The sequence below is a fragment of the Rhinatrema bivittatum genome, chromosome 2 (assembly GCF_901001135.1).
Source record: "Rhinatrema bivittatum chromosome 2, aRhiBiv1.1, whole genome shotgun sequence".
NCBI lineage: Eukaryota > Metazoa > Chordata > Amphibia > Gymnophiona > Rhinatrematidae > Rhinatrema > Rhinatrema bivittatum.
In genome coordinates, this window is record NC_042616.1 from 59,420,229 (window position 1) to 59,444,385 (window position 24,157).

Consider the following 24,157-nt stretch of genomic DNA (forward strand, 5'->3'; position numbering starts at 1 on the left):
GAGCGGTGCAGCTGACTCTGGACAGACTCCGGGAGATAGGCGCTACTGCGCCCGTGCCCTTCGGAGAGGTGGGCTCGGGCCACTATTCCATCTATTTCGTCGTACCAAAGAAGGACGGTTCCTTCCGGCCTATCCTAGTCCTCAAGGAAGTCAACAAATCCCTTTGAGTCGTTCGGTTCCGCATGGAAACGCTCCGGTCAGTGATTGCGGCGGTGCATCGGGGGGAGTTCCTCGCCTCCCTGGACTTAACGGAGGCCTACCTGCACATTCCCATCCGCCCGGACCACCACAGTTTCCTTCGTTTCAAAATTCTGGACCAGCATTTTCAGTTCACGGCTCTCGCGTTTGGATTGGCGCCGGCGCTGCACACCTTCACCAAGATCATGGTAGTTGTGGCGGCAGCTCTCCGGAAGGAGGGCATCCTGGTTCATCCTTATCTGGACGATTGGCTCCTCCGGGCGAAGTCATTCGATCATGGACGCTCAGCGGTGACTCGAGTAGTACGGTTTCTACATTCCCTGGGATGGGTAGTGAACTTCTCCAAGAGCTCCCTCATGCCCTCGCAACGCTTGGGTTTTTTTTTGGGGGCAACTTTCGACACCCTACTGGGCAAAGTTTTTCTGCGCCAGGACAAAGCTCAATCCTTGCGGGATCACACACGACGGTTCTCTGCGTTACCAGAGCCCACCTCCTGGGACTACCTGCAACTCCTGGGAGTGATGGGGTCCACCATCGACCTTGTACCTTGGGCTTTTGCGCACCTCAGGACCTTACAGTGGGCGCTCTTCTCCCGTTGGAAACCAGTATTGCAGGACTATCAGATGATTCTCCCGCTCCCACAGAATGCCAGGGACAGTCTGGGCTGGTGGTTGGATCCGCCGAACCTGGCCCGTGGCATGTCCCTCGATCTGCCAAATTGGGTGGTGGTGACCACCTATGCCAGTCTAGCAGGCTGGGGTGCAGTCTGCGATCGAAGCGCCACGCAGGGGACGTGGTCCACGGTGGAGGCGAAGTGGTCAATCAACCGTCTGGAAACCAGAGCGTCCGGCTAGCTCTGCGACATTTCCTCCCGCTTCTTCGGAACCGAGAAGTCAGAATCCTATCGGACAACGCTACCACCATGGTCTACATCAACCGACAAGGAGGCACGCGCAGCCCGCAGGTCGCGCTCGAGGCGGCGCTGCTGATGCAATGGGCGGAGCGTCATCTCGTCCGGCTAGCGGCCTCGCACGTCGCCGGTGTGGACAACGTCCAGGCGGACTTCCTCAGTCGTCAACTGCTGGACCCGGAGAGTGGTCTCTCTCCGACAAAGCAATGCAACTTCTCGTCCATCGGTGGGGGGCCCCCCACTTGGATCTGATGGCGTCCGCTCTCAACGCCAAGGCTCCACGCTTCTTCAGTCGCCGGAGAGAGCGCGGAGGGAGTGGATGCCCTGGTCCTCCCGTGGCCGCCATATCTTTCTTTTCCACCATGGCCCCTGGTGGGCAGGATGCTCCGCAGAATAGAAAGCCATCAGGGGACCGTGGTTTTCGTCACCCCAGAATGGCCCAGGCGACCCTGGTTTGCGGACCTGCTACAGCTGGTGATCGACGGGCCAATCAGGCTGGGGCACCTCCCCCAGCTCCTACATCAGGGCCCGGTATTTTTCGAGCAGGCAGAATTCTTCTGTCTTGCAGCCTGGCTTTTGAGAGGCGCCGCCTCCGGCGTCGGGGCTACCTGGAGGCGGTAGTATCCACGCTATTGCGGGCACGATAGACATCGGCCTATGTTCGAGTCTGGAAGGTGTTCGAGCTGTGGTGTACCAGCCAGGCCACGAGACCCGCTAAGGCTTCTGTACCTCAGATCCTTCAGTTTCCACAGGCAGGGGTGGAAAAAGGGCTCACCTATAATTCACTACGGGTTCAGGTGGCCGCCCTTGGTTCGCTGTTGAGCGATGGGGGCTCTCTTCTACAGCATCCTGACATTGCTCGTTTTCTCAAGGGTGTCAAGCATATGCGTCCTCCGTTACGGGACCCTTGTCCCTCCTGGAGTCTTAACCTTGTGCTTTGCTCCCTGTCGGGACCACCGTTCGAGCCGCTGCGCAGTGCAACGATAAAGGATCTCACTCTCAAGACTGTATTTCTTGTGACCATCTGTTCCGCTCGACGCATCTCGGAGATGCAGGCTCTGTCGTGTAGAGAGCCCTATCTCCGTTTCTCCGACTCTGGAGTTTCGCTTCGCACCGTTCCCTCCTTCCTTCCGAAGGTGGTTTCTGCATTCCATGTGAACCAGACGGTGGAGTTGCTGTCCTTCTCTTCCTCAGAGCCGAAGTCTCTCCGTCTCTTGAATGTCAAGCGCACTCTGCGCCTCTATCTGGAGGCTACAAATGAGTTCCTGACCTCTGACCATCTCTTCGTACTCTGGGCCGGTCCTAAGAAGGGGTCTCAGGCCTCGAAGACTACCATTGCCAGATGGCTGAAGGCCGGCATTGCTGCTTCCTACATTGGGGCGGGTCGGACTCCCCCACCCGGAATCATAGCGCATTCTACACGTTCTCAGGCGGCTTCCTGGGCGGAGGTTCGCTCGGTATCCTCGCAGGAAATTTGTAGGGCAGCCACCTGGAAATCGTTACACACGTTCTCGAGACACTATTGTCTGCACCTCGCCTCTTCAGTCTCTGGACACTTTGGCGAGCAGGTTCTCCGAGCAGGCCTCGCAGGACCCCACCCGATTTAGGGAAGCTTGGGTACATCCCACTGTCTGGACTGATCCAGGTACGTACAGGGAAAAGAAAATTATTACTTACCTGCTAATTTTCGTTCCTGTAGTACCATGGATCAGTCCAGACGCCCACCGCGTTTGGGTTCTTGATCCTGCTCAGCTCTGCGCTGCTTCTTGCTCGCAGTGTTCTGTGTCTTCACAGTCGTCTCTTTTCGCTGTTTTCACAGCTCCCTACAAGTTGGTAGGATGTTTGCAGTTACTTGTTGCGGTTACAATTGTTTTCATTATCTGTTTCCACAAACTTGATCCTTCGGGGGTTTCTACTCTGGCTTTGATATACTCGATACTGAACTCCTGCAGAGGGGGTAGTAGTATATATGGATACGCCCCCTCAAAGCTTGTGCTGACTCCATCTGCTGGATTGGGGACATAACCCACTGTCTGGACTGATCCATGGTACTACAGGAACGAAAATTAGCAGGTAAGTAATAATTTTCTTTTTCTGCAATGCAACAACTGTTAACACACATGAAACTTGTATTGAATAATCAAAAAAACTGAAATCGTATTACTAAATAAAAAAATGAACACCTAATATGCCTATTGTTTTTAAAGCCGGTTCTATACATATTGACTTAACCAGACATGCACGTGATCTTGGGATCATTATCGATAGCGTTCCCTGTACGTACCAGGATCAGTCCAGACCGTGGGTTATGTCCCCCTTCCAGCAGATGGAGTCAGAGCAAAAACTGAGAGGGCAGTAGGGATGTGAATCGTTTTTTGACAATTTAAAATATCATCCGATATTTTTTAAATCGTCAAAAATCGTTAAAGAGTGCGATACAATAGAAATTCCCCCGATTTATTGTGAAAAATCGTTAATTGGGTTTGTGTCTACTAACGGGAGTTATTTTATATTATATTTTATATTATATGTAAAATATAATTATATTATATGTAAAATGTAATATAATTATTTTATGTTATTATATATTATACCCCTGTTCCATTGTAAACCGGTACGATAAGACCTTCGTCTTGAGTATCGGTATAGTAAAAGAATTTAAATAAATAAATAAATAAATATTTGGGGGGAGGGCGGGAAAACCGGCACACCAAAACAACCCCTAAACCCACCCCGACCCTTTAAAACTAATCCCTTACCTTCCCCCACCCTCCCAAACCCCCCCAAAACGTTTTAAAATCACCTGGTGGTCCAGTGGAAGCCCCGGGACCGTCGGCTGCCACTAATAAAAATGGCGCCGATGGCCCGATAAAAAAAAAAAAACACCCCGACCCTTTAAAACTGACCCCTTAGCCTTCCCCACCCTCCCGACCCCCCCCAAAAAGTTTTAAAATTACCTGGTGGTCCAGTGGGGGTGCCGGGAGCAATCTCCCGCTCTCGGGCCGTCGGCTGCCACTAATAAAAATGGCGCCGATGGCCCTTTGCCCTTACCATGTGACAGGGTATCCGTGCCATTGGCTGGCCCCTGTCACATGGTAGGAGCACTGGATGGCCGGCGCCCAGACCCTTGAGCGCCCAAATTGAACGTACACCTCCCCAGCGCCATCTTGCAGCTTGTGACGTCACCCCTGACCCTTGAGTGCCCAAATTGAACGTACACCTCCCCAGTGCCATCTTGCAGCTTGTGACGTCACCCCTGACCGCCCAAATTGAACGTACAGGCGGTGCATGAACGCACGCCGTGGTCACGCCTGTACGTTCAATTTGGGCTCAGATTCTAGGCAACCCTCCTTTCGAGACACTGAAAAGAGCTACCCTCAAAGACCTTGCTCTGAAGACTGTTTTCCTGGTGTCCATTTGTTCTTCCCGCCGGATCTCAGAGCTTCAAGCTTTGTCATGCAGAGAGCCTTACCTCCGTTTCACAGATCCGGGTGTATCCTTGAGCACAGTACCATCTTTCCTGCCAAAGATGGTCTTGGCCTTTCATATGAATCAGTCTGTGGAACTCCCATCCTTTCCGGACGAGGATCCCAGAGAACTTAGACGGCTCGAAGTCAAGCGCAACCTCATTCGATATCTGGAAGTTACTAATGAATTCCGCCTATCGGACCATCTCTTTGTCCTGTGGAGCAGACCAAAAAGGGGGAACAAGGCTTCTAAAACCACAATTACTCGCTGGTTAAAGGAAGCAATCTCTTCAGCGTAAGTAGGTGCTGGTCGGCCACCTCCAGAGGGTATCGCAAGCAGCTCAAGCAGCTTCCTGGGCAGAAAGCCAGGCTGTCTTGCCACAGGAGATATGCAGAGCAGCTACCTGGAAATCATTGCACACCTTTGCACGTCACTATCGCTTAAATCTCCAATTGCCGGGTTTTGGCTCCTTTGGCACTCAGGTCATTTGAGCAGGGCTATCCGGGGCCCACCCTACGTAGGGAAGCTTTGGTACATCCCACTATCTGGACTGATCCGGGTACATACAGGGAAAAGAAAATTATTCCTTACCTGGTAATTTTCGTTCCTGTTGTATCACGGATCAGTCCAGACACCCACCCTAAGAGTAGATATGGGTTTTGAGATCATCCACGCAGTACTTTTGATTATCAGCTCGATTGATTTACAGTATGAGGTCTGTTTCGTGTATTACCAATGGTTCCTTTTGCAAGTTTGTTCTCACTACAATTTCAACTCAACACATTCTTGCACATAGTTACAGTTTCAGGTTGGTTTACTTGATCCATTCAATTGTTTCTTCTTGCTTTGATATACTTAATACTGAAAGGACGCAGAGGGTGCTCGAGGCTATAAGAGGGCACCTTTCAAACTTTTCTCTGTCTCCATCTGCTGGAAGGGAGACACAACCCACTGTCTGGACTGATCCATAGTACTACAGGAATGAAAATTAACAGGTAAGGAATAATTTTCTTTTATACGACACAATATGGTCACCCTATTGGTAATATAGGAGGACTTTACTCATCTATCTGTTGAAGCATTGCTGTCATTGACAAACGTAATGTAATATTTGCAATGTCTTGGTATAACTCTATAATATGCTTGTTACACTCATATTGCGTTATTCATTTGGCTTAACAGGGGGGTGGGTAAGAGGGTTGTTATTGTTCTTACATCTCTGTATTAGCTTATGCTTTTTATACTGTTAAAACTAGTAAAGAGTTTAAAAAAAAAAAGCAAACAGAATTATTAGGAATTATTAGGAAGGGAATGGTCAATACGCACTTTGAGTACTGTGTACAGTTCTGGTCACCACATCTCAAAAAAGATATACTTGCAATGGAGAAGGTACAGAGAAGGGTGACCAAAATGATAAAGGCTAAAGAGGTTAGGGCTGTTCAGCTTGGAGAAGAGACGGCTGAGGGGGGGATATGATAGAGGTCTTTAAAATCATGAGAGGTCTAGAATGGGTAAATGTGAATCAGTTATTTACTCTTTCAGATAATAGAAGGGGGCACTCCATGAAGTTAGCAAGGAGCACATTTAAAACTAATTGAAGAAAATTATTTCACTCAATGCACAATTAAACTCTGGAATTTGTTGCCAGGGGATGTGGTTAGTACAGTTAGTGTAGTTGGGTTTAAAAAAGGTTTGGATAAGTTCTTGGAGGAGAAGTTCATTAACTGCTATTAATCAAGTTGACTTAGTAATAGCAGAGGCCATTCCCTGGCATCAGTAGCATGGGATCTACTTAGTTTTTGGGTACTTGCCAGGTTCTTATGGCATGGATTGGTCTCTGTTGGAAACAGGATGCTGGGCTTGATGGACCCTTGGTCTGACCCAGTATGGCAATTTCTTATGTCCTTATGTTCTCCAACTCTTTGATCTGCTGCTCAAAATCAGTATGTTGAGCTTTCCACTCTTTATTCTTATGACTTACATAGGCAATAATATGACCCCTGAGCACTGCTTTTAAGGATTCCCACCAAAGTGTAGGATGATAGTCTGTCCCTGGGTTATGCCTATGAAAATCCCTCATCACCTCCTCAAATTTTTCTCGAAATGCCTTCTGGCCCAATAAAGAAACTTTTAATCGCCATACCCAACCCGTACCTGCTTGCACCCCCGCTTTATGAGATAAGGAAATAGCATGATGGTCAGAAATAATGCAGGTCAACATGTGCAAGTCCAGAGCAGAGACAGCCAGGGTCTTGCTGCATGAGAAAAAAAATCAATCCAGCTGTAAGTACCTTATCTGGGAGAGTAATATCTATAATTTCTACAGCCCAGATTCCATGCCCTCCAAACATCAACTGAGTCATACAAGCACATTAATTCTTGACCCTGCTCCCACCAGCTACATTAGTTCATTTCCCTCCCGATCTGTCTCTGCGAGCATCTACACATTCATTCCAATCCCCCCCCCCCCCCGCCACACACACACACACACACACACACACACACACACACACAATCGGGTAGTGTCAAATCCCAGAAGAACTTGCTGTAGTTTAGTACGAAATTCCCCCAATCCTATATTAGGGCCATAAAGATTCACATAAGTAATGGTTTGACCATAGAGACTCCCTTCTAGAATGACATAGCACCCTTCTGGATCGCAGCAGAATCAGTGCACCTTTAGAGGAAAATGTTTGTTTATCAAAAAACTACCCCATGGCATCAGGAGGAATAGGAAACTGCATAAACAGCACCCACCCAGGCATTCTTCAATTTTTCATGTTCTTGTCCCTCTAAATGGGTTTCCTGTAAAAATGCCAGATCTGCTTTCTCTTTCCTCAAGAATTGTAGAATCCTTGACTGCTTAACAGGGGTGGCAATCCCTCGTACATTTAAAGAGATTATCTTAACCTCTGCCATGATGGAATTCAATTTTTTTTGTTACAAAATCCTATTTGCACTCCCATGCCATCCAACGAGACCCGCTTGTCTGAGCAATAAACTGTGCTAAGCTGGGCACACTTTTACTACGTACAGTACCAGAAACCTCCCCTCCCACAATAACTTTCCCACTCAAACCCTCACCTCTGAATCATCTCACAGCAAACACTCCCCTCCCTTCTTCACCCACCCAACCCCCACCCCCCTACAACAATCAAAAAAAATCAGCTTGATGGCATGCCTTCCAACTCTCCCCCTATCAGGCAGTATGTTCTGGCTTCTCCATCCTCCGACCCACTCCCCCACCAGTTCCCCCAAACAGGCAACAAGCTCCTCCAGAGTTCTAACTGGGGTCTGGAGGCCATTACCTCGTGCCAGAACCAACCCCTTGCCCACCAAAACTACAAAAATAAAAAAACAGCATATAAGAAAAATGCCAAACTTCCCAAACTCCCCCCATCAAGGAGATGTAACCCCGCACTTCGAACCAGTAGCCACCCCCCCCCCCGGGCATGCATAGCAGAATAGACTCCACCCCCCCCCCCCCCAAAAAATATTCTAATATGTATTAGTATTACTCCACAGCTTATAGGTATAGATAACTAAGCTCAGTACAAAAAAGGAACATTTGCCCTCATCCTCCAGGGCAATATAGGCTGTGAAGAAACAAAGAAGATTCAGCAAACAGACTTCAGCCCTTTAGCCAGAGCGCCAGAACTTCAGGACACCATCTCTTTTGAAGAGGTGGATCCACCTGAATTTCTACATAGTCTTCAGCCTCCTTTGTCCACTCTTTGCCATTTGGTGGCCTCCTTTCACATCACAGGTCTGGATGAGAATTACTTAGAGTGTGGCGGGACCAAGATACTAGCTGCTCTCAAAATGACATCTGCCTCTGCGTGTTTTAACTCTAGATGTGACACCTTCGATAGTAAAGAATAGTAGGAAAGGAAATAACCATCGATACTTAATCTCCTCCTTGCACAGTATTGCTGTGATCTCTCGCATCTCTTGACTTTTTTAGCGTGCGATAGGATGACCATTCCACATCTAAGTAGGCTGCTTTTGAGCAAGATTACAGATTTGGTCTTTTAGCCAATAAGCATGGAAGTACGCAGTAATGTCCCTAGATTTATTTGGGATGCGTGGGCTCAGCGCCAGTGTGCCCTTTCCAGCTCTATGGTAGGTTCAGTCTCCTCACTGCCCTGAGACTGCATGATCCCTCTGCAGATGCCAACTACCAGCACTTTACAGTCCTCATCCTTGGACGTCTCCGGCAACCCTCTAAAATGCAAGTTACATCTCCTAGCACGGTTTTCCAAATCTTCCAGTTTGTCCTGAAATTATGTTATGTTCCTTCTGCAGCGCCTGATATTTTCCATCCAGCTGCATTAGGGACTCTGACTGGGCATTCACGCAGTTTTCTGTGTCATCTACTCTGCGACCCAGCTCAGTAATTTCCTCTCTCAGCTCTGACATTAAGACCAGGATCTCTTGTTTATTATGCCTCATGTCAGAACGGAGCTCACAAAACCAGCTCCTGAACTCCTCTTGTGTGGGTAAGCCATTTCCTGCCTGCGAATTATCAACAGGCGTGCTATCCCCACATTGCTCTAGTGAGTGTTAAGCGCCATGCCATTTTTTTATTGACGCTTATGTCCAGAGATACAAGAACACTTAGATTTTTGTATAAAGCATAATTTTTTATTGATCAATATAAGTATTCTTGGGAGATGCTGATGCCATTTCTCTTACAAACTGTCCACCAGCATCTCATAGTATACAGGAAGTGATCCTTCTTTTATAGATAACATACAATATTGTAGAAGATTCTAGCATTGCGTGACTGCCAAAGAATCATTTACATAGGTTGTCATGTCAACCGCATGATGTGATTATCCCTGAACTGCCCTGATTACTTCTCCCAGATGGGGCCCATTTACCATCACTTTCTAGATAGTCCTTTGTTCTGTTAGAATCTTGCTGGTCAGGGCATCTGAAGTTGTGTTTACAGATACTGCTGAGAATAGTGCCTTTTATTGTGACCGGATAGCCTGAAGTTCCCACCGTTGTCTTCTTCTTTTATGACCCTATAATTAAGCATCATAGGTGGAGCCAGCTTGACTACCTGTCCAGATGTCCTAGGAATTCTGCAAGTCATGCTCAGCAAGTCACTTTGAGGTCACAGAGGCTAAGAGAGCAGAGGATTCTGGGGCAATTACCATTCTCCATGTTGGTTTTCTGTTCAGGCACACTCCTCATGAGCTGCGGCCATCTTGCCTCCCATCCCCCACTGACTCACTCTGCTGTTCGCCAGTTTTTTTTAATACAAAAACTGCTGGAAGTCAGGGGTTTTTTTTCCTGGCCATCCTACCAGGTTTACTACAGCTTTGGAGAGGATAGGCACTCTGTTTCGCCGGCGGGGGGAACTCGTTTTGCTGCAAATTCTTCCCGGGGGAGGTCGGAGTGTGCGATCAGGCCTCCATTCCGCCCACTCATGTCACCAGAAGTCTAATTTTTAACATTTAAGAAAAATCTGAAAACTTGGCTTTTTAAACAGGCATATGATAGTAACGACGTAAATAAGACATTAGCCTTAGCCTTATCCAGATTAAGAAATATGTTGGGGCTGGGATTATGAACAACTGAAGTCTGAATCTTAATTTTTGTTTTTATGTAGAATAATTTGGTTTTTTTAATGATTTATTTGTAGTTTTAATGTTTTTTTTAATGATTTTAATGTATTTTATATTTTATTGAATTCTGGTTATTATCATTTTTTATGTTGTAAACCATTATGATTGTCTACAGAATGATGGTATACAAATATAAATAAATATTCAAACCAACACCAATTCCCCTGAACTTTCAACCCCTTTCCTACCACTGCCCACCATATCAGTTCCAAGTGGCAACTGCATGGAATTTCTTCCCAGTGGTGGTGAAAAAAGTACTAGAAGTTGAGGAAGAGCCTGGGGCTTGCCCAGAGGATCCTCAGCCGTGGTAGAGTCTGTGGTGACCACTATGTAAAAGAAGTGGGCAACCTGGGTGAGCCTTGCAGTCTTTATCTGCTTTCACTGTCCAGGTTTCTGTGACTTTGTGAATGCTTCTAGCAAACAATAGAGGAGAGCCAAAACTTACTCTGATTCAATGACTGTCATACACTCCTGATTGAATCCTACCAAAATAAGTCTGATATCTTTGTCAAACAGTTCCGACGGGGCTTGATGAAAGTCTGGACAGCTGAAGGGATATGTTCTTTTTTCTGGTATCTAATAAATATTTTATTCTAGTTAAGAACTAGCCAATTAGAAGTGCGGTTGCATTTGTCTTTGTCCAGCAGGCCATACTGTCATATCCTATAAATGTCTTGGTGAATATAAGAGGCCCAAATTCAGCATTTTTGTCTGGCTGAGTTTGGCACTTAGCCGGAGAAACATCAGGATTTAAAAATCCTGCCAGTCTAGCCATTTCTGACATAGCTGGATAAGTGGTTATCTGGATAAAAACCTAGCCAGCATTGTCAGGGACAGTGTAGGGGTGATCCGGGGCAGAGTGCTGTCATCTGGCTAAGTTATCCAGATAATCCCCATTTCCAATACTATGTGGCTAAGCTAGCAGGATAACTCTAGAACAGCTGAGCCAGATAAACCTGTTCGGCTAACTTTAAGATAGCCAGGCATATTTAGCATCAAGTTAACTGGCCATCTTTCCTAGTCAGCCAGCGGCTCAGTGTGTGCCTCTTAGAGAATATTTTTGTTGTACATGAAGTCACTTCATTCTGGTCCTTTCTTCTCTTTTCCGTGTTTAGCTTTTTCACTTGATTTACTCTCAACACGATATTGTGCATCATCTGGCAAAGCAAGCTGGCTGGCAGGATACCTTGACCAAGCTCTATGTGAAAGAATCCTATGAGTCACGGCAGCTCAGCCTTAGCAGCTCCACCAACAGCTATAGCCTGGAACTGATGAAGGATGCTGACCATGGGAGGGGCTTCAACTCCGAGGCGGAGAAAGAGATATTGGACAACATGCATCTCCAATCAGACCTTCCAGATGCTGATGTCTTCCACCCACTTAGTTATGAAGCCTCTGATCAAGAAATGTCTGAAGGGTTTTCGGATCACTCCATGTCTCCAATCGGCAAGGAGAAGCCCTTTCACTCCTATAACTTCAAGTCTTTTGACTCTTTGGATCGTGCCAGCCACTCTTCGTCCAACACTATTGACATTCCTGGGTCAGAAGAAGTCCATTCTGGGGAGACGCTCCCATTTGATAACAGCTACCACCCAATGTCTCCCTTTATTATGTCACCCTTTGACTTCCGACTAGAACTGGCAAGCTCCAGCTCATTCGCCACAGTGGAGAGTGGGAATCAGACCCCGGTCAGCATCCCAGAAACACCCTCTCCACTGGAGACCTTCAAACCATTTCCTGGCATGCGTATTCGGAAAAGCTCCAGCCTGTCCAACGTACTGGACGAGAGCAGCTACCAGGAGACTCTGCCCAGTGACAATGTCTCCAACACCAGCAACCCCCAGGTAAGCCGCCTCTCTTGACTGGCTAAGGTGCGTGCTGACCCTTCCGCTGGCACTTTGGGTCGAGGAGCAGACAGAGCGAAGAGAAAAGGAGAGGGAAGGAATAGAAACTTCTTCCTCTCCCTGCCCCACACCCAATTGTGTGTATTTATTTTATTTATTTATTTATTTATTTATTTTATTTATAAACTTTGGAACATGCCATCACAACGGTTCACAATATAATAAAAATAAAATAGTTGTCTGTAAAACAAATAAAAATACAATAATAACAATAAATTAAACAATAAAAATCATAATAATAAAAAGGAGCATTTAGAAAATATTAACAACCAGCCTTAAAGTCCCTAAAGATAAAGATAATACATAAAATATAAATACCAATAAAGTCATTAATAATTATTAATAAATAAATCATCTTGTAAGGTGAAATTCCAAGCTGGTTTAAAGCCTCTACGGGCATCTTTTATCGGAAAAAGAAGAGTTTATGTTGAACCTCTCTGGTATGTAGACCCGAGCAATTTTCCAGTATTCGTACCTTAAAGAAGTACCATCAGAGATCTTTAAAGTAACATATACAGTGGCTTGCAAAAGTATTCAAGCCCCTAAAAAAAGTCAGCAATTTTGTGTTGATTACAAATGACACTTAACACAGATTGTTCCAATAGTATGTTTATTGCAAACCAGCATGCTCTTAAATGTTCAAAGTCACAATTCATTATTTCTCTGCATATTTTGTAAAATAAAATAAAAACTGAAAAATATTGCTTGCATAAATATTCAACCCCTTCAGACTAGTACTTGGTAGAACCACCTTTTGCTGCAATAACAGCTTTAAGTCAGTTGGTGTAAGATTCTACCAGCTTTGCACACTGTTTGGGACTGATTTTTGCCCATTCTTCCCCTCCGGTTTGCTTCAGGTTGGTTGGATGACACTTATGGACTGCAATTTTACATAGAAACATAGAAATGACGGCAGAAGAAGACCAAACGGCCCATCCAGTCTGCCCAGCAAGCCTCACACATTTTTTCTCTCATACTTATCTGTTTCTCTTAGCTCTTGGTTCTATTTCCCTTCCACCCCCACCATTAATGTAGAGAGCAGTGATGGAGCTGCATCCAAGTGAAATGTCTAGCTTGATTAGTTAGGGGTAGTAGGGGTAGTAACCGCCGCAATAAGCAAGCTGCACCCATGCTTATTTGTTTTACCCAGACTATGTTATACAGCCCTTATTGGTTGTTTTTCTTTTCCCCTGCTGTTGAAGCAGAGAGCTATGCTGGAAATGCGTGATGTATCAGTCTTTCTCCCATGCCGTTGAAGCAGAGAGCTCTGCTGGATGTGTGAAGTATCAGTTTTTCTTCAGCCCTGCCGTTGAAGCAGAGAGCCATGCTGGATATGCATCGAAAGTGAAGTATCAGGCACATTTGGTTTGGGGTAGTAACCGCCGTAACAAGCCAGCTACTCCCCGCTTTGTGAGTGCGAACCCTTTTTTCTTCTCCCCTGCCGTTGAAGTAGAGCGCTCTGCTGGATGTGTGAAGTATCAGTTTTTCTTCAGCCCTGCCGTTGAAGCAGAGAACTATGCTGGATATGCATTGAAAGTGAAGTATCAGGCTTATTTTCAAATAGTGCCACAGATTCTGGATTGGAATAAGACTGGACTTTGACTTGGCCACTGTAGAACATTCACCTTTTTGCTGTTCAGCCACTCCTGTGTTGCTTTAGCCTTGTGCTTGGGATCATTGTCCTGCTAATAGGTGAATTTTCTCCCAAATTTTAATTTTTAGCAGGCTGAAGCAGGTTGTCTTGCAGGTTCTTCCTATATGTTGCACCATGCACCCATCCTTCAATTTTAACAAGATGCTAAGTCTCCGGCTGAGGCAAAGCATCCCCACGACATGATGCTGCACCCACATACTTTACTATTGGGATGGTATTTGTGAGGAATGGGCAGCGTTATGTTTGCACCAAACATAAGAGTTTTGAATTTTGGCCAAAAAACTCAATTTTTGTCTTTTTTGACCACAAAACTTTATCCCATATTTTAGCTGGATCACTCTGATGCTTGCTGGCAAATTCCAGATGTGCTTTGATGTGGTTTTTCGTCAGTAATGGCTTCTTTCTAGCCACCCTCCCATGCAGGCCAGTTGTATGCATAGCTCTTAATATGGTTGCTTGGTGCACCTCCATTCCAGTCTCAGCCACAGAACTCAAAGTGGTCGTTGGCCTCTCTGTCTTCCCTCACAAGTCTCCTTGCTCCGATGCTGAGTTTTAAGGAACGGATTTATCTAGGCAGTGCCTGGGTGGCATGATACAGTTACCACTTCCTCACAACTGATCCAACCGTGGTCACTGGGATATCCAATCACTTAGGAGAAGGCTACAAAATAACATCTATCTTGTGCATGTCTGTAACTTAATCTTTAATTTCCTTAGAACGCTCTTTGGTCTTCATTTTGACAGCTTTCCTTCAGATTCACACTCTGACCAATGGTACTGGAATTAGGGAAAAACTGACCTTTCTTAATGATTCACAGGTAGAGATCAATTGTAAGTCAATTCTTAGGGCAATATCTTTCACCTGTGTAAACTTGGAGCTTCCACAGCACAAGGGTTGAATACTTATGCAAGCAGTATTTTTCAGTTTTTAATTTTATTTTACAAAAAATGCAGAGAAATAATGAATTATGACTTTGAAAATGTACTTGAAGAGCACACTGGTTTGCAATAAATATAATGTCTGGAACAATCTGTGTCGTTTGTAATTCTCACAAATCTGCTGACATTTTAGGGGGGTCAAATACTTTTGCAGGCCACTGTATCTATTCCTGTAAATGAACACACTAATCACATGCCATGGGAGGCTGCAATTTTGGAAACTACATCTATTTCAAAGCAAAAAACAAAGTCCTTTTTTGTCTACTTCTTTGTAACACAAAACCCTGCAAAATGTCGCTCAGAAACTATATAGGAAACCTGCTATATCAGTACAGCATTACCTCCTAGATCTCAACAGCAACAACCCTGCATGAAAAGGCAACACTAAATATTCCACCTCGTCATAATTAGAACAAAGTGGATTACTACAGAACCTACATGCTAGCAGAATACGTCACCTCTGTCACACATATAGAACCCAGACCCTCATCAAATACAGCATTGGGGATCACAAATTAGAAAAAGAAATATGCAGTTCCTGTTTATACCCCGGATCAGTCCAGACAAGTGGGTTTATGCATCCCTACCAGCAGATGGAGGCAGAGAACAAAACCTTTGAGGCACTGCTACATAACCAAAAGTGTCACCTGTGGTCCCTCAATATTTCTCTTGTCTCCAGCAGATGGTAGAGGTGCAAACCTGCAGTCTGGAGTTTGATTTTAAAAAAAAAGACAGAAGATTCCTGGAAGGCTCCCCCAGGTGTTAGGTTCCTTCATGGGCCATCCCTTGGGTTGAGCAGGGCGAGCGGGGGGGTTGGTGACCCCTGAGCTAGCTCAGCCCTTATCGGTCAGGGGAGATGAATGCCAGGAGTCCTGGTTCCCTCACCCCCTCTGAGTCCTCACCTCCAGAGATGCTCCCTCTGCATCCAGAAGCAGGGAAGTAGCTCTTTTCTTTGTGCTTTCATTGTTTGCTGATTATTTCCTTTCAGGCCGATACAGTAAAAATCGCGGGAGAGCGGGCAAGTGCCCGCTCTCCTGTGCAAGCAATTCAGTAAATTAATTTATTTAAATTAGGGCCCGCGGTAAAAAGAGGCGCTAGGGACACTAGCGCATCCCTAGCGCCTCTTTTTTGACAGGTGCGGCAGCTGTCAGTGGGTTTGACAGCTGATGCTCAATTTTGCCGGCGTCAGTTCTCAAACCCGCTGACAGCCATGGGTTCGGAAACCGGACGCCGGCAAAATTGAGCGTCCGATTTGTGAGATGCGGGCCGATTTCAAAAAATTTTTTTTTTACTTTTTTTAACTTTCGGGACCTCCGACTTAATATCACCATGATATTAAGTCGGAGGGTGCACAGAAAAGCAGTTTTTACTGCTTTTCTGTGCACTTTCCTGGTGCCAAGAGAAATTAACGCCTACCTTTGGGTAGGCGCTAATTTCTGAAAGTAAAATGTGTGGCTTGGCTGCACATTTTACTTTCTGAATCGCGCGGGAATACCTAATAGGGCCGTCAACATGCATTTGCATGTTGCGGGCGAATAAGGGGTAAAGCTAGCGCGTCGAAAAAGCGCGTCCAAATGCGGGTTAACAGTGCGCTCCGCTGGAGCGCACTGTACTGTATCGGCCCGTTTATTTGGTGCTGTGCCTTAAAAAAAAAAAATAAATAAAAAAGAAGCAGCAGCAGATGCTGTGAAGGGAGCTGCTAAGGTGCTGATTGGCCAAACTGCCAGGAGGCAGCGCTGGGTGAGTGAGGGCAAAAATCTCCTGATTGCCAGACCAGATGCTTGCTTAGCATCAGGGACGCGCTGCTGGCAGTATTTGTTCAACGGCAGGGGCTATTTTTAGGCCCAACCGCAATTCAAGCCAATGCCCATTTAGCACGGGAAAGGTTACCGCAGATGCGGTGTGTCAGGAATTCGACTCAGTACAACCGCGTTGCAAGTGGAGGGTGCCTAGGGAGTGGCTGGGACCTCTGCAGGCCCATCGGGGGGTGGTCAGACCACAAGGTCGGCTAGGCCGGTGCTGCAGGCCTGGGGGGGGGGGGGGGGGGTTGGAGGCACTGGTGGCCATTTTGAGAGCACATGGCAGGAGCTACGAGGCTGCTTCAGAGCCTCAGGTCTCCCCTCCTGATAAAACCTAGTAACTGATCCTTGAAGGAAAATGTTTAAGTGGGATGTTACCAAGCTGTGCCACAGAAAAGGAGAGGCCTGCAAGTTTTTGTAGCGTCCTGTCCCCCTCCCCCCCCCCCCCCCCCCCCCCCCCCCCACACACACACAAATATAGAAAACACCCCAAGATATTTCCTAAAAGAAAGTCTGACACTTCTTGTGCTACATTTCACATATTTTATTTTCATACAAGATTATCAGATTATTCATGGTTCAGACATAACAAGAGTTGGCCGTTCTCAGAGATTCCTGTTAACCTGTTTTGGTTTTTACGCCTGCATTCATTCACGATGTCTGTCTTTTTGCTTCTTTTGTTGCTTTGTCGCCGCCACTGCACCCCGCTGTCCTGCCAGCAAACACCAGAGGAGGAGCTGTGCAACCTGCTGACGAACATCATCTTCTCGGTGACGTGGAGAGGGGTGGAGGGGCACGACGACGGGGCGTGGAAGGAGCGCGGCCAGGTCTTCTCCGTCCTGACCAAGCTGGGCACGTCCTGCGAGCTGGTGCGGCCACCGGATGAGATCAAGAAGAGGTTGGTGTCTCTGCATGGCTTAAGGTAGTCCGGGAGGGGGCGGAAAGGCTATGGGTGAGCAAGTGGAGGCACTTCAGGCAGCGGCAAACGATGAGAAGAAGTTTGATGACAAATGGGAGAAAGTCAGCTGTCCTTTAATTCAGGCAAGGGCTCTTGGGCTTCTGCAGGAGCTGGGGAATGGATGCTGCACCACAATGAATTTGGAAATTTGGGGTACAGTTCTTGGGGGGTGGGGGGGGGGCAGGGCATGGTGGAAAACATACTCAGACATTTATTTATGTATTTGAAAATTTACCACATAGCCTATAAAAATGTACAATAGAAGCATTTTTCAGTTTTAACGTACATAATAAAATGCACAATAAAACCAATTACCTACAATGCAGCATTGCATATGTAAACTACCAACTGCCATTACCAACCCCCCACCCCCAACACCCCAGTAGTGAGAAACTGTTGCATATAGAAGGGAAAGGCTCTTTCATGGATTAGGATTTTAGATTTAATTACTCACCTTCCCAGATTCCAGCTCAGGTGAGTTATACACGTAGGGACAGTTGGTCGGTCACTTCCTCAAAGAGCTTTAGTCTAAGGGGCTCATTCAGTAAGCTGGAGTATTTTTTCCCAGAGGGGAAAACATTGCGGGAGTGAAAAAGCCACAGTGCTAGGCCTTACTGCTTTGTGATTTTCACTGTACTTTTCTTCGCAGATAAATACCTTGTGGGAAAAATACCGCAATAGTAAATGATCACCAAAGATCACACAACAGCGGACCTGGGACTGTGGGGCAGCCATTACTTAAAGGCCCCCACCCCTGGAAGTAATTAAAACAACCCTGGAGTCTTCCTAGACCCTCTGTCTCCCCTCTCCTGTGCCCCCCACCTTGTCACCCCTGAAGGCAGCTATAATTTTAAAAAAGTAAATTTTAAATGTGGCGCAGATCCCACCCCACAGCTCCAACCACTCACCTTCTTAAAACAAAATCCAGTCCCTGGAGGCTGGATCTCCCCACTCCCACCCTAGCCCACCTTATGGATCTTCCCACTCACAATTCCATCCCTGGTGGTCCGGTGAGGGCCTGGAGCACCTCCTAGGCTGTGGGCCCAGCGGTGGCCATTTTTCAAAATGGTGCTACCTGGTTTTTGCCTCTAGGGCCTAAGGCCATATGAATCCATTTTGAAAATTGGCCTGTTGTCGAGCCTGAAGCCTAGGAGGCACTCCGGGCCTTCACTGGACCACCAGCGTTAAAACTGTGAGTTGGGGGAGCTGGAATTTTTGATAGAGAGGGATTGGGAGTTGTGGGAAGGGGCTTGCGCCACACTTAAAATTTGTTCAATTTTTTTTAAAACGACGGTCACTTCCAGGGGCAGTGTGTGGGGAGGGAACAGGGAGCCTAGGCAGACCTCTGAAGTTGTTTTCATTGCTTTTTTGAGGTGGGGGGGGGGTGTTAACTTGGGGCCATTGTTCTCTTTAAGCCATGTCCCCAGGAGCATCTGAATGGGCAATGACCTCCTGATGCTCCCGGGGGAAGTTAGCTACAACTCTTGAGTTCTAACTTCATGTCAAGTAATGCAGCTTGCATTTTTTTTTTTGGCAAGCCATATTATTTTTTTTTTTTTCAATTCTTTATTTATAGTGTTTTTTTCAAACAAATACAAGGAATATACCTTGACAAGCCATATTATTTGATTTACATGACTTGATTAGTATCAAGCGGGTTGGCATGCATTTAAATGCTTAGCAGCTCATTTAAGCATGCGCGGTGCCGGGGCTGAAATAACACGAGGTATTTGAAATTACTCCCCGCGTTAGGCCATTTAACTGTGCAAAAAAACAGCAAGGTCCATTTTCAGACACAGTCCGACTAGCAAAGTTAGCCGGATAAAATTATCTGGCTAACTTTGGAGCTATATTCAGTAGTGAAATCGCACTATTGAATCTAGGAGGCTGTCTTTGAGTTAGGGCAGCTCTTTGGCCCGACCAGACTTAGCCGGCTAAATTCTAGCAAGCTATCTTATTAGCCGGCTAGAATTTAGCTGGATAAGTGCCCAAACATTAATTTAGCTGGCTAACCTCTGAGTTACCCCGCTAAACGCTTTTGAATATGGGTATAGGACAGAGTCCACAAAGTCTTCTTCTGTCTCCATCTGCTGGTGGGGAGGCAAAACCCAGCTGTCCTGGACTGATCCGGGTACGTACAGGGAAGGATTTCTATGTTTTATGCGTGGTAGATGGCGTAACATGGTTTAGTGAATGAGCCCCCGAAGTTAGTACCTGAGGCAGTGGAGGGGGTGAAGTGACTTGCCCAAGGTCAGAAGGAGCATCAGGAGGAGAAGCTGGTCGCGGTCTGCTGTGCTAACCACTAGGCTGCTCCTCTGCTCCTTTACTTACTGAATATGCTGCTGATGTGACTGATCCTGAATTTGGTGAGCAAGACATTTGTTTGGAGCCGGAAGGCTGTTGGTTCAGACACCGAGCTTCCTGGATGCTGAAAAGGACCGTGGTACTGCAAAGGGACTGGCGGTTTAGCAAATTAAGGAAGAAGGCAACCAATGAACAGGCAGGCTGATGTTTTCAGTCTTGAGATGGGGCGTTGTCTAAATGTGTGGAACCGGGAGCATCAGTATTTTATACTTTTCTCTTTCAAGGAAAGTTCAATCCCTGTATGTACCCGGATCAATCCAGACTCCTGGGTTATGCCTTCCTTCCTGCAGGTGGAGTCAGAGAAAGTTTTACTGACACTGCTACTTAACCACATTGGGTTACCTGCAGTTCCTCAGTATTTCTCTGACTCCATTAGATGGTAGGTGGGTGCAAACCTATAGTTCTGCGACTGAGACAATTTTTATTTTTACTTTTATTTTGAGCCTTCCTCCCGGGGATTTATTAATTTTTTTTTCTGAATCCTGAGGAGTTCTCCCTATCCGGTTGAGGCAGGCGGGCCGGGGGTTGGTGACCCTTGTGTGTGCCCGAGCCGAGTACCTGTGGGGTGTAAATCTGGTGGTCCAGATCCCTCCCCTTCACGAGGCCGCTTGGTTGGCTGCAGGCTCTAAGTACAGGTTTTTTGTCTGGGATAGCCTTATATATATTTTTTGTTTGATTATAGGCTCTGTCATGTTTTTAAGGAGTTTGTGTGGTTCCCTCTATTACCTTAAAGCATTCTTGATGTGCACAATGAACTTAGTTCTTTTGAGAAAAAATAAAATGTGTTTTTTAGGCCTATGGACAGAATTTACGGAAAAAGAAAGGCCTCTCGTTGTTCCTAAAGCTGCCTTTCTGTGCTTTCCTCTTCTCCCCTTTCAGCCTCTTGGAGATGATGCTGGAGTCTGCGTTCACAGACATCAAGGAGTCCACAGCGGGCGCCTTACCCTGTCTCACGCACAACGTTCTCAAGCTGCTGAGGCTCCTCCAGGATTTCTTGTTTTCAGAGGGACACAGCAACCAGGCCCTCTGGAGTGAGAAGGTTTGGATGTTCTGTTAAAGCTTTTTCTTTGGTTTGGTGAAGCTTAGTGCTAGGGTGAGGAAGAGGCAAGTAGGCAAAGCTTTGGTGAACCGGGAGCTTCCGCTGCCCGCGGCAACTCAGCAAATTTAGTAAGTCCAGGGATGGCTGGGACCAAGTTCTTGTTGAAATGTCTGTCATAGCTCTTCATTTTGGGTATCCTGACCCCTTGAATCGTTTGAGGGTGTTGAGCATCCCAGTTGGTCATCTCTGCTGCAGCTCAGTCTAAGTAGTAGTAATAAAAAAAAAAAAAAAGTCAACCCAGATATATTTTTTTTTCCCTGAAGGTGAAGAGTTTTAGGCTATCAATTGTCTCTTCCACCCATGTAACTTCCAGAGAGATTTCAGAAGGACTTAAAGACGAGGCTTTGCATTCAGCATCACTGGGGGATCCAACAGAGTACATATAGAAAGCTATTCTCAGAGGCCTTGATCAGCCATGGTTCACATGGGTCATGAAGAGTGCACATCTATAGTGCAGTGACAAGACAAACCACTCCCAAAGATGATCCCTATAGTAGGACCTGGGCCAGACCAGAATGCAACACTGAAGTGTGTAGCACAGCCTCCTGCGTCATTATTCCCTGTTCTGATGGTTGCTTGAGTTTGGGAGGTCCATCGGTTTCTGTTACATGCAATAAATCATTAGAAATATCATAAAACTAGGTGGACTTATTGTTCTAAGAATCTTCAGAGGGATAGCCAGGTTAATCTGGTGTAGCAAAAATGACATAAGAACATAAGAAATTGCTATTCTGGGTCAGACCAAGGGTCCATCAAGCCCAGCATCCTGTTTCCAACAGAGGCCAAACCAGGCCGCAGGAACCTGGCAAGTACCCAAAAACGAATTGCTACTGATGCAATTAATAGCAGTGGCTATTCCCTAAGTAAACTTGTCAGAAGGTGGCACTTTTAGTTTTAAGATGCACTCAGTTGCCAAGCAACCTCTTCTATATATGTGAAATTTCCTGCATTAATGTGGGTGCTATGTGTATATTTTTTTTGTTGTGAAAATTACAAGTAAATTAATATATATGTATGTCATAGTAAAAAAAAGATAAAAAAAGCGCACTCACATGGCCCTTGACAGAAGCAGTCTCAGGACCTGCTCTGGACCGCTGTCAGATTGCCCAGCTATTGCAGTAAAACAGTGACTATTCCTTGCTCATCCCTGGTACTCCTCAATTATAACATCAGTCCCTTCCCTAAGACACCGGGTGATCCAATCCTGTGCTGCTGGGTTTACCTACAGATCAGCTCAGGACGGGGAGACCCGAGTCCTGGATCAGGACCAAGCTGGCACAGCACCATAGACTAACACTAGCCCCTGAAATATGAGTTAACTTTATGGTAGCTAGTATCTAAAGGTTATTATTTATTACTTATAAAGTGCCATCAACACACACAGCACTGTACATAGAGGACGGGAAAAAGAATGTGACAGTTGAATAGAAAACATTTACAAAAACAACTATGAAGAGACATAAGGGAAAGGCAGTATTTTTTTTTCTCTTCATTCAAAACTCATGAGTGCTAGATAAGACAGATTTTTGAAGACTATCCTTTGCAACGTAGTAAACAGGGAGGGAGAATGTGTAAGAGTGCATGCGTGAAGCTTGCTGGGCAGACTGGATGGGCCGATTGATCTTTTTCTGCCGTCATTTCTGTGTTTCTATGTTTAAGCAATTGAACACTTGTTCACGGCCATCTGAGTTGCTTGTGAACAAATGAAGTACCGAGGCCTAGGATGGCGAAGCCCTGAGGGAGAGCGGAAAGCAGCCTTGACTGTGAATACCATCTGATGTTTTGCCTTTGCTTTCCTCCTGGCATAGATCTTCGAAGGCGTCAGCAGCCTGCTGGATAAGCTGGGGGTGTGGTATCACCTGGCCAATGGGACCTCAGACCTGAAAGAAATGGCTCAGATTGGCCTGCGGATCATCACGGGATACGTCACGCTGGAGGACACGCAGGTAAATGGGATCGTGTCACCGTGAGCCGCTTGTGAGATGAGCTTTAACCAGCTCTGTCACCAAAAAAATAAAATCCCATGCAATCTGCAGAGTGTTTGGCTAGCTGACGAGATTTAAGATCGCCAGTTTTCCTGATTAACTGTTTTCTTCCCGAGATTATATTGTTTCAGATTTGTGAAAGCCTCTCTCGTTAAACACGCCCAACATTATCAATCTGAAGTAAATCAGAAACCCATTCCTTGACTCTCATCAAATCTCAATGGAGTCATCACATTGATATATAGCTTGGCTGTGGGTTAGTCCACCTGAATGCACAGAAATAAAGCTTAACAAATAAAAACAAATATATATATTTTAGTAGACTAACTTAATACATTATTTGTGTAAAGCATGAAGAGTGAGCCCAAAGAAAATGTGTGTTAAAAACAGGATGTTTCTGTAACGAAAGGTGCCTATCAAGATTTAGAAATTGTCAAAAAGCAGGACCCCTCCCCCTGTGGCTTGGGCCCCGGGGAAGGTGAATCTGTCCAGGCCTCACGTCCTTCGAGGCTGGAGGTGCTGTGCGATGGTTCAGAGAGGGAGGGAAACTGGCTGTCACCACTGTAGTGGATTCTGCCGAGGATGTGCCTCAGAGGAGACTCCCCTCCGACCCTCGGGTCAGTGAGGGTCCCCTGAATTGTCTGGGTAGGGGAGAGCAAGCAGAGATCACCAAGGGGGGGAAATTGTGAAAAAGACCCCTCCCCCCCCCCAAAAAAAGCGTAAAACATAAAGGGGTAGATTTTCAAACACGGCGCGTTCATGTACTTTTGCTGGCGCATCAGGCGCAAGCAAAAGTACGCGGGATTTTAGTAGATACGTGCGTAGTCGCGCGTATCCGCTAAAATCTTGGATCGGCGCGCGCAAGGCTATCGATTCTGTATAGCCGGCGCGCACCGAGCCGCGCAGCCTACCCCCGTTCGCCTCGGAGGGAACTTTCTTTTGCCCTCCCCTTACCTTCCCCTCCCTTCCCCTACCTAACCCACCCGCCCGGCCCTGTCTAAACCCCCCCCTTACCTTTGTCGGGGGATTTACGCCTCCCGGAGGGAGACGTAAATCCCCGTGCGCCAGCGGGCCGCTAGCGCGCCGGGACACGACATGGGTGCGGGTACGGAGGGCGCGGCCACGCCCCCGGGCCCGCCCCCAAAACGCTGCCGGCACGCCCCGAAAACGGCGCGGCGCTCGGCCCCGCCCCCTGACACGCCCCCCTCCGAAAACCCCGGGACTTACGCGAGTCCCGGGGCTC

At 46.6% G+C, this 24,157-nt stretch overlaps 1 protein-coding gene across 4 annotated transcripts in view; it reads left to right on the forward strand.

Annotated features, from left to right (window-relative positions):
* The window catches only part of NBEAL2 (neurobeachin like 2), a 528,491-nt gene that overhangs the window by 372,922 nt on the left and 131,412 nt on the right, over window positions 1–24,157 (forward strand). For all 4 annotated transcript variants that reach the window (XM_029588231.1, XM_029588232.1, XM_029588229.1 and 1 more), the window contains 4 exons: window positions 11,328–12,056; window positions 17,228–17,406; window positions 20,710–20,869; window positions 22,738–22,875. In XM_029588231.1, the coding sequence (XP_029444091.1) occupies window positions 11,328–12,056; window positions 17,228–17,406; window positions 20,710–20,869; window positions 22,738–22,875 (1,206 nt within the window). The remainder of the gene's footprint in view (window positions 1–11,327; window positions 12,057–17,227; window positions 17,407–20,709; window positions 20,870–22,737; window positions 22,876–24,157) is intronic.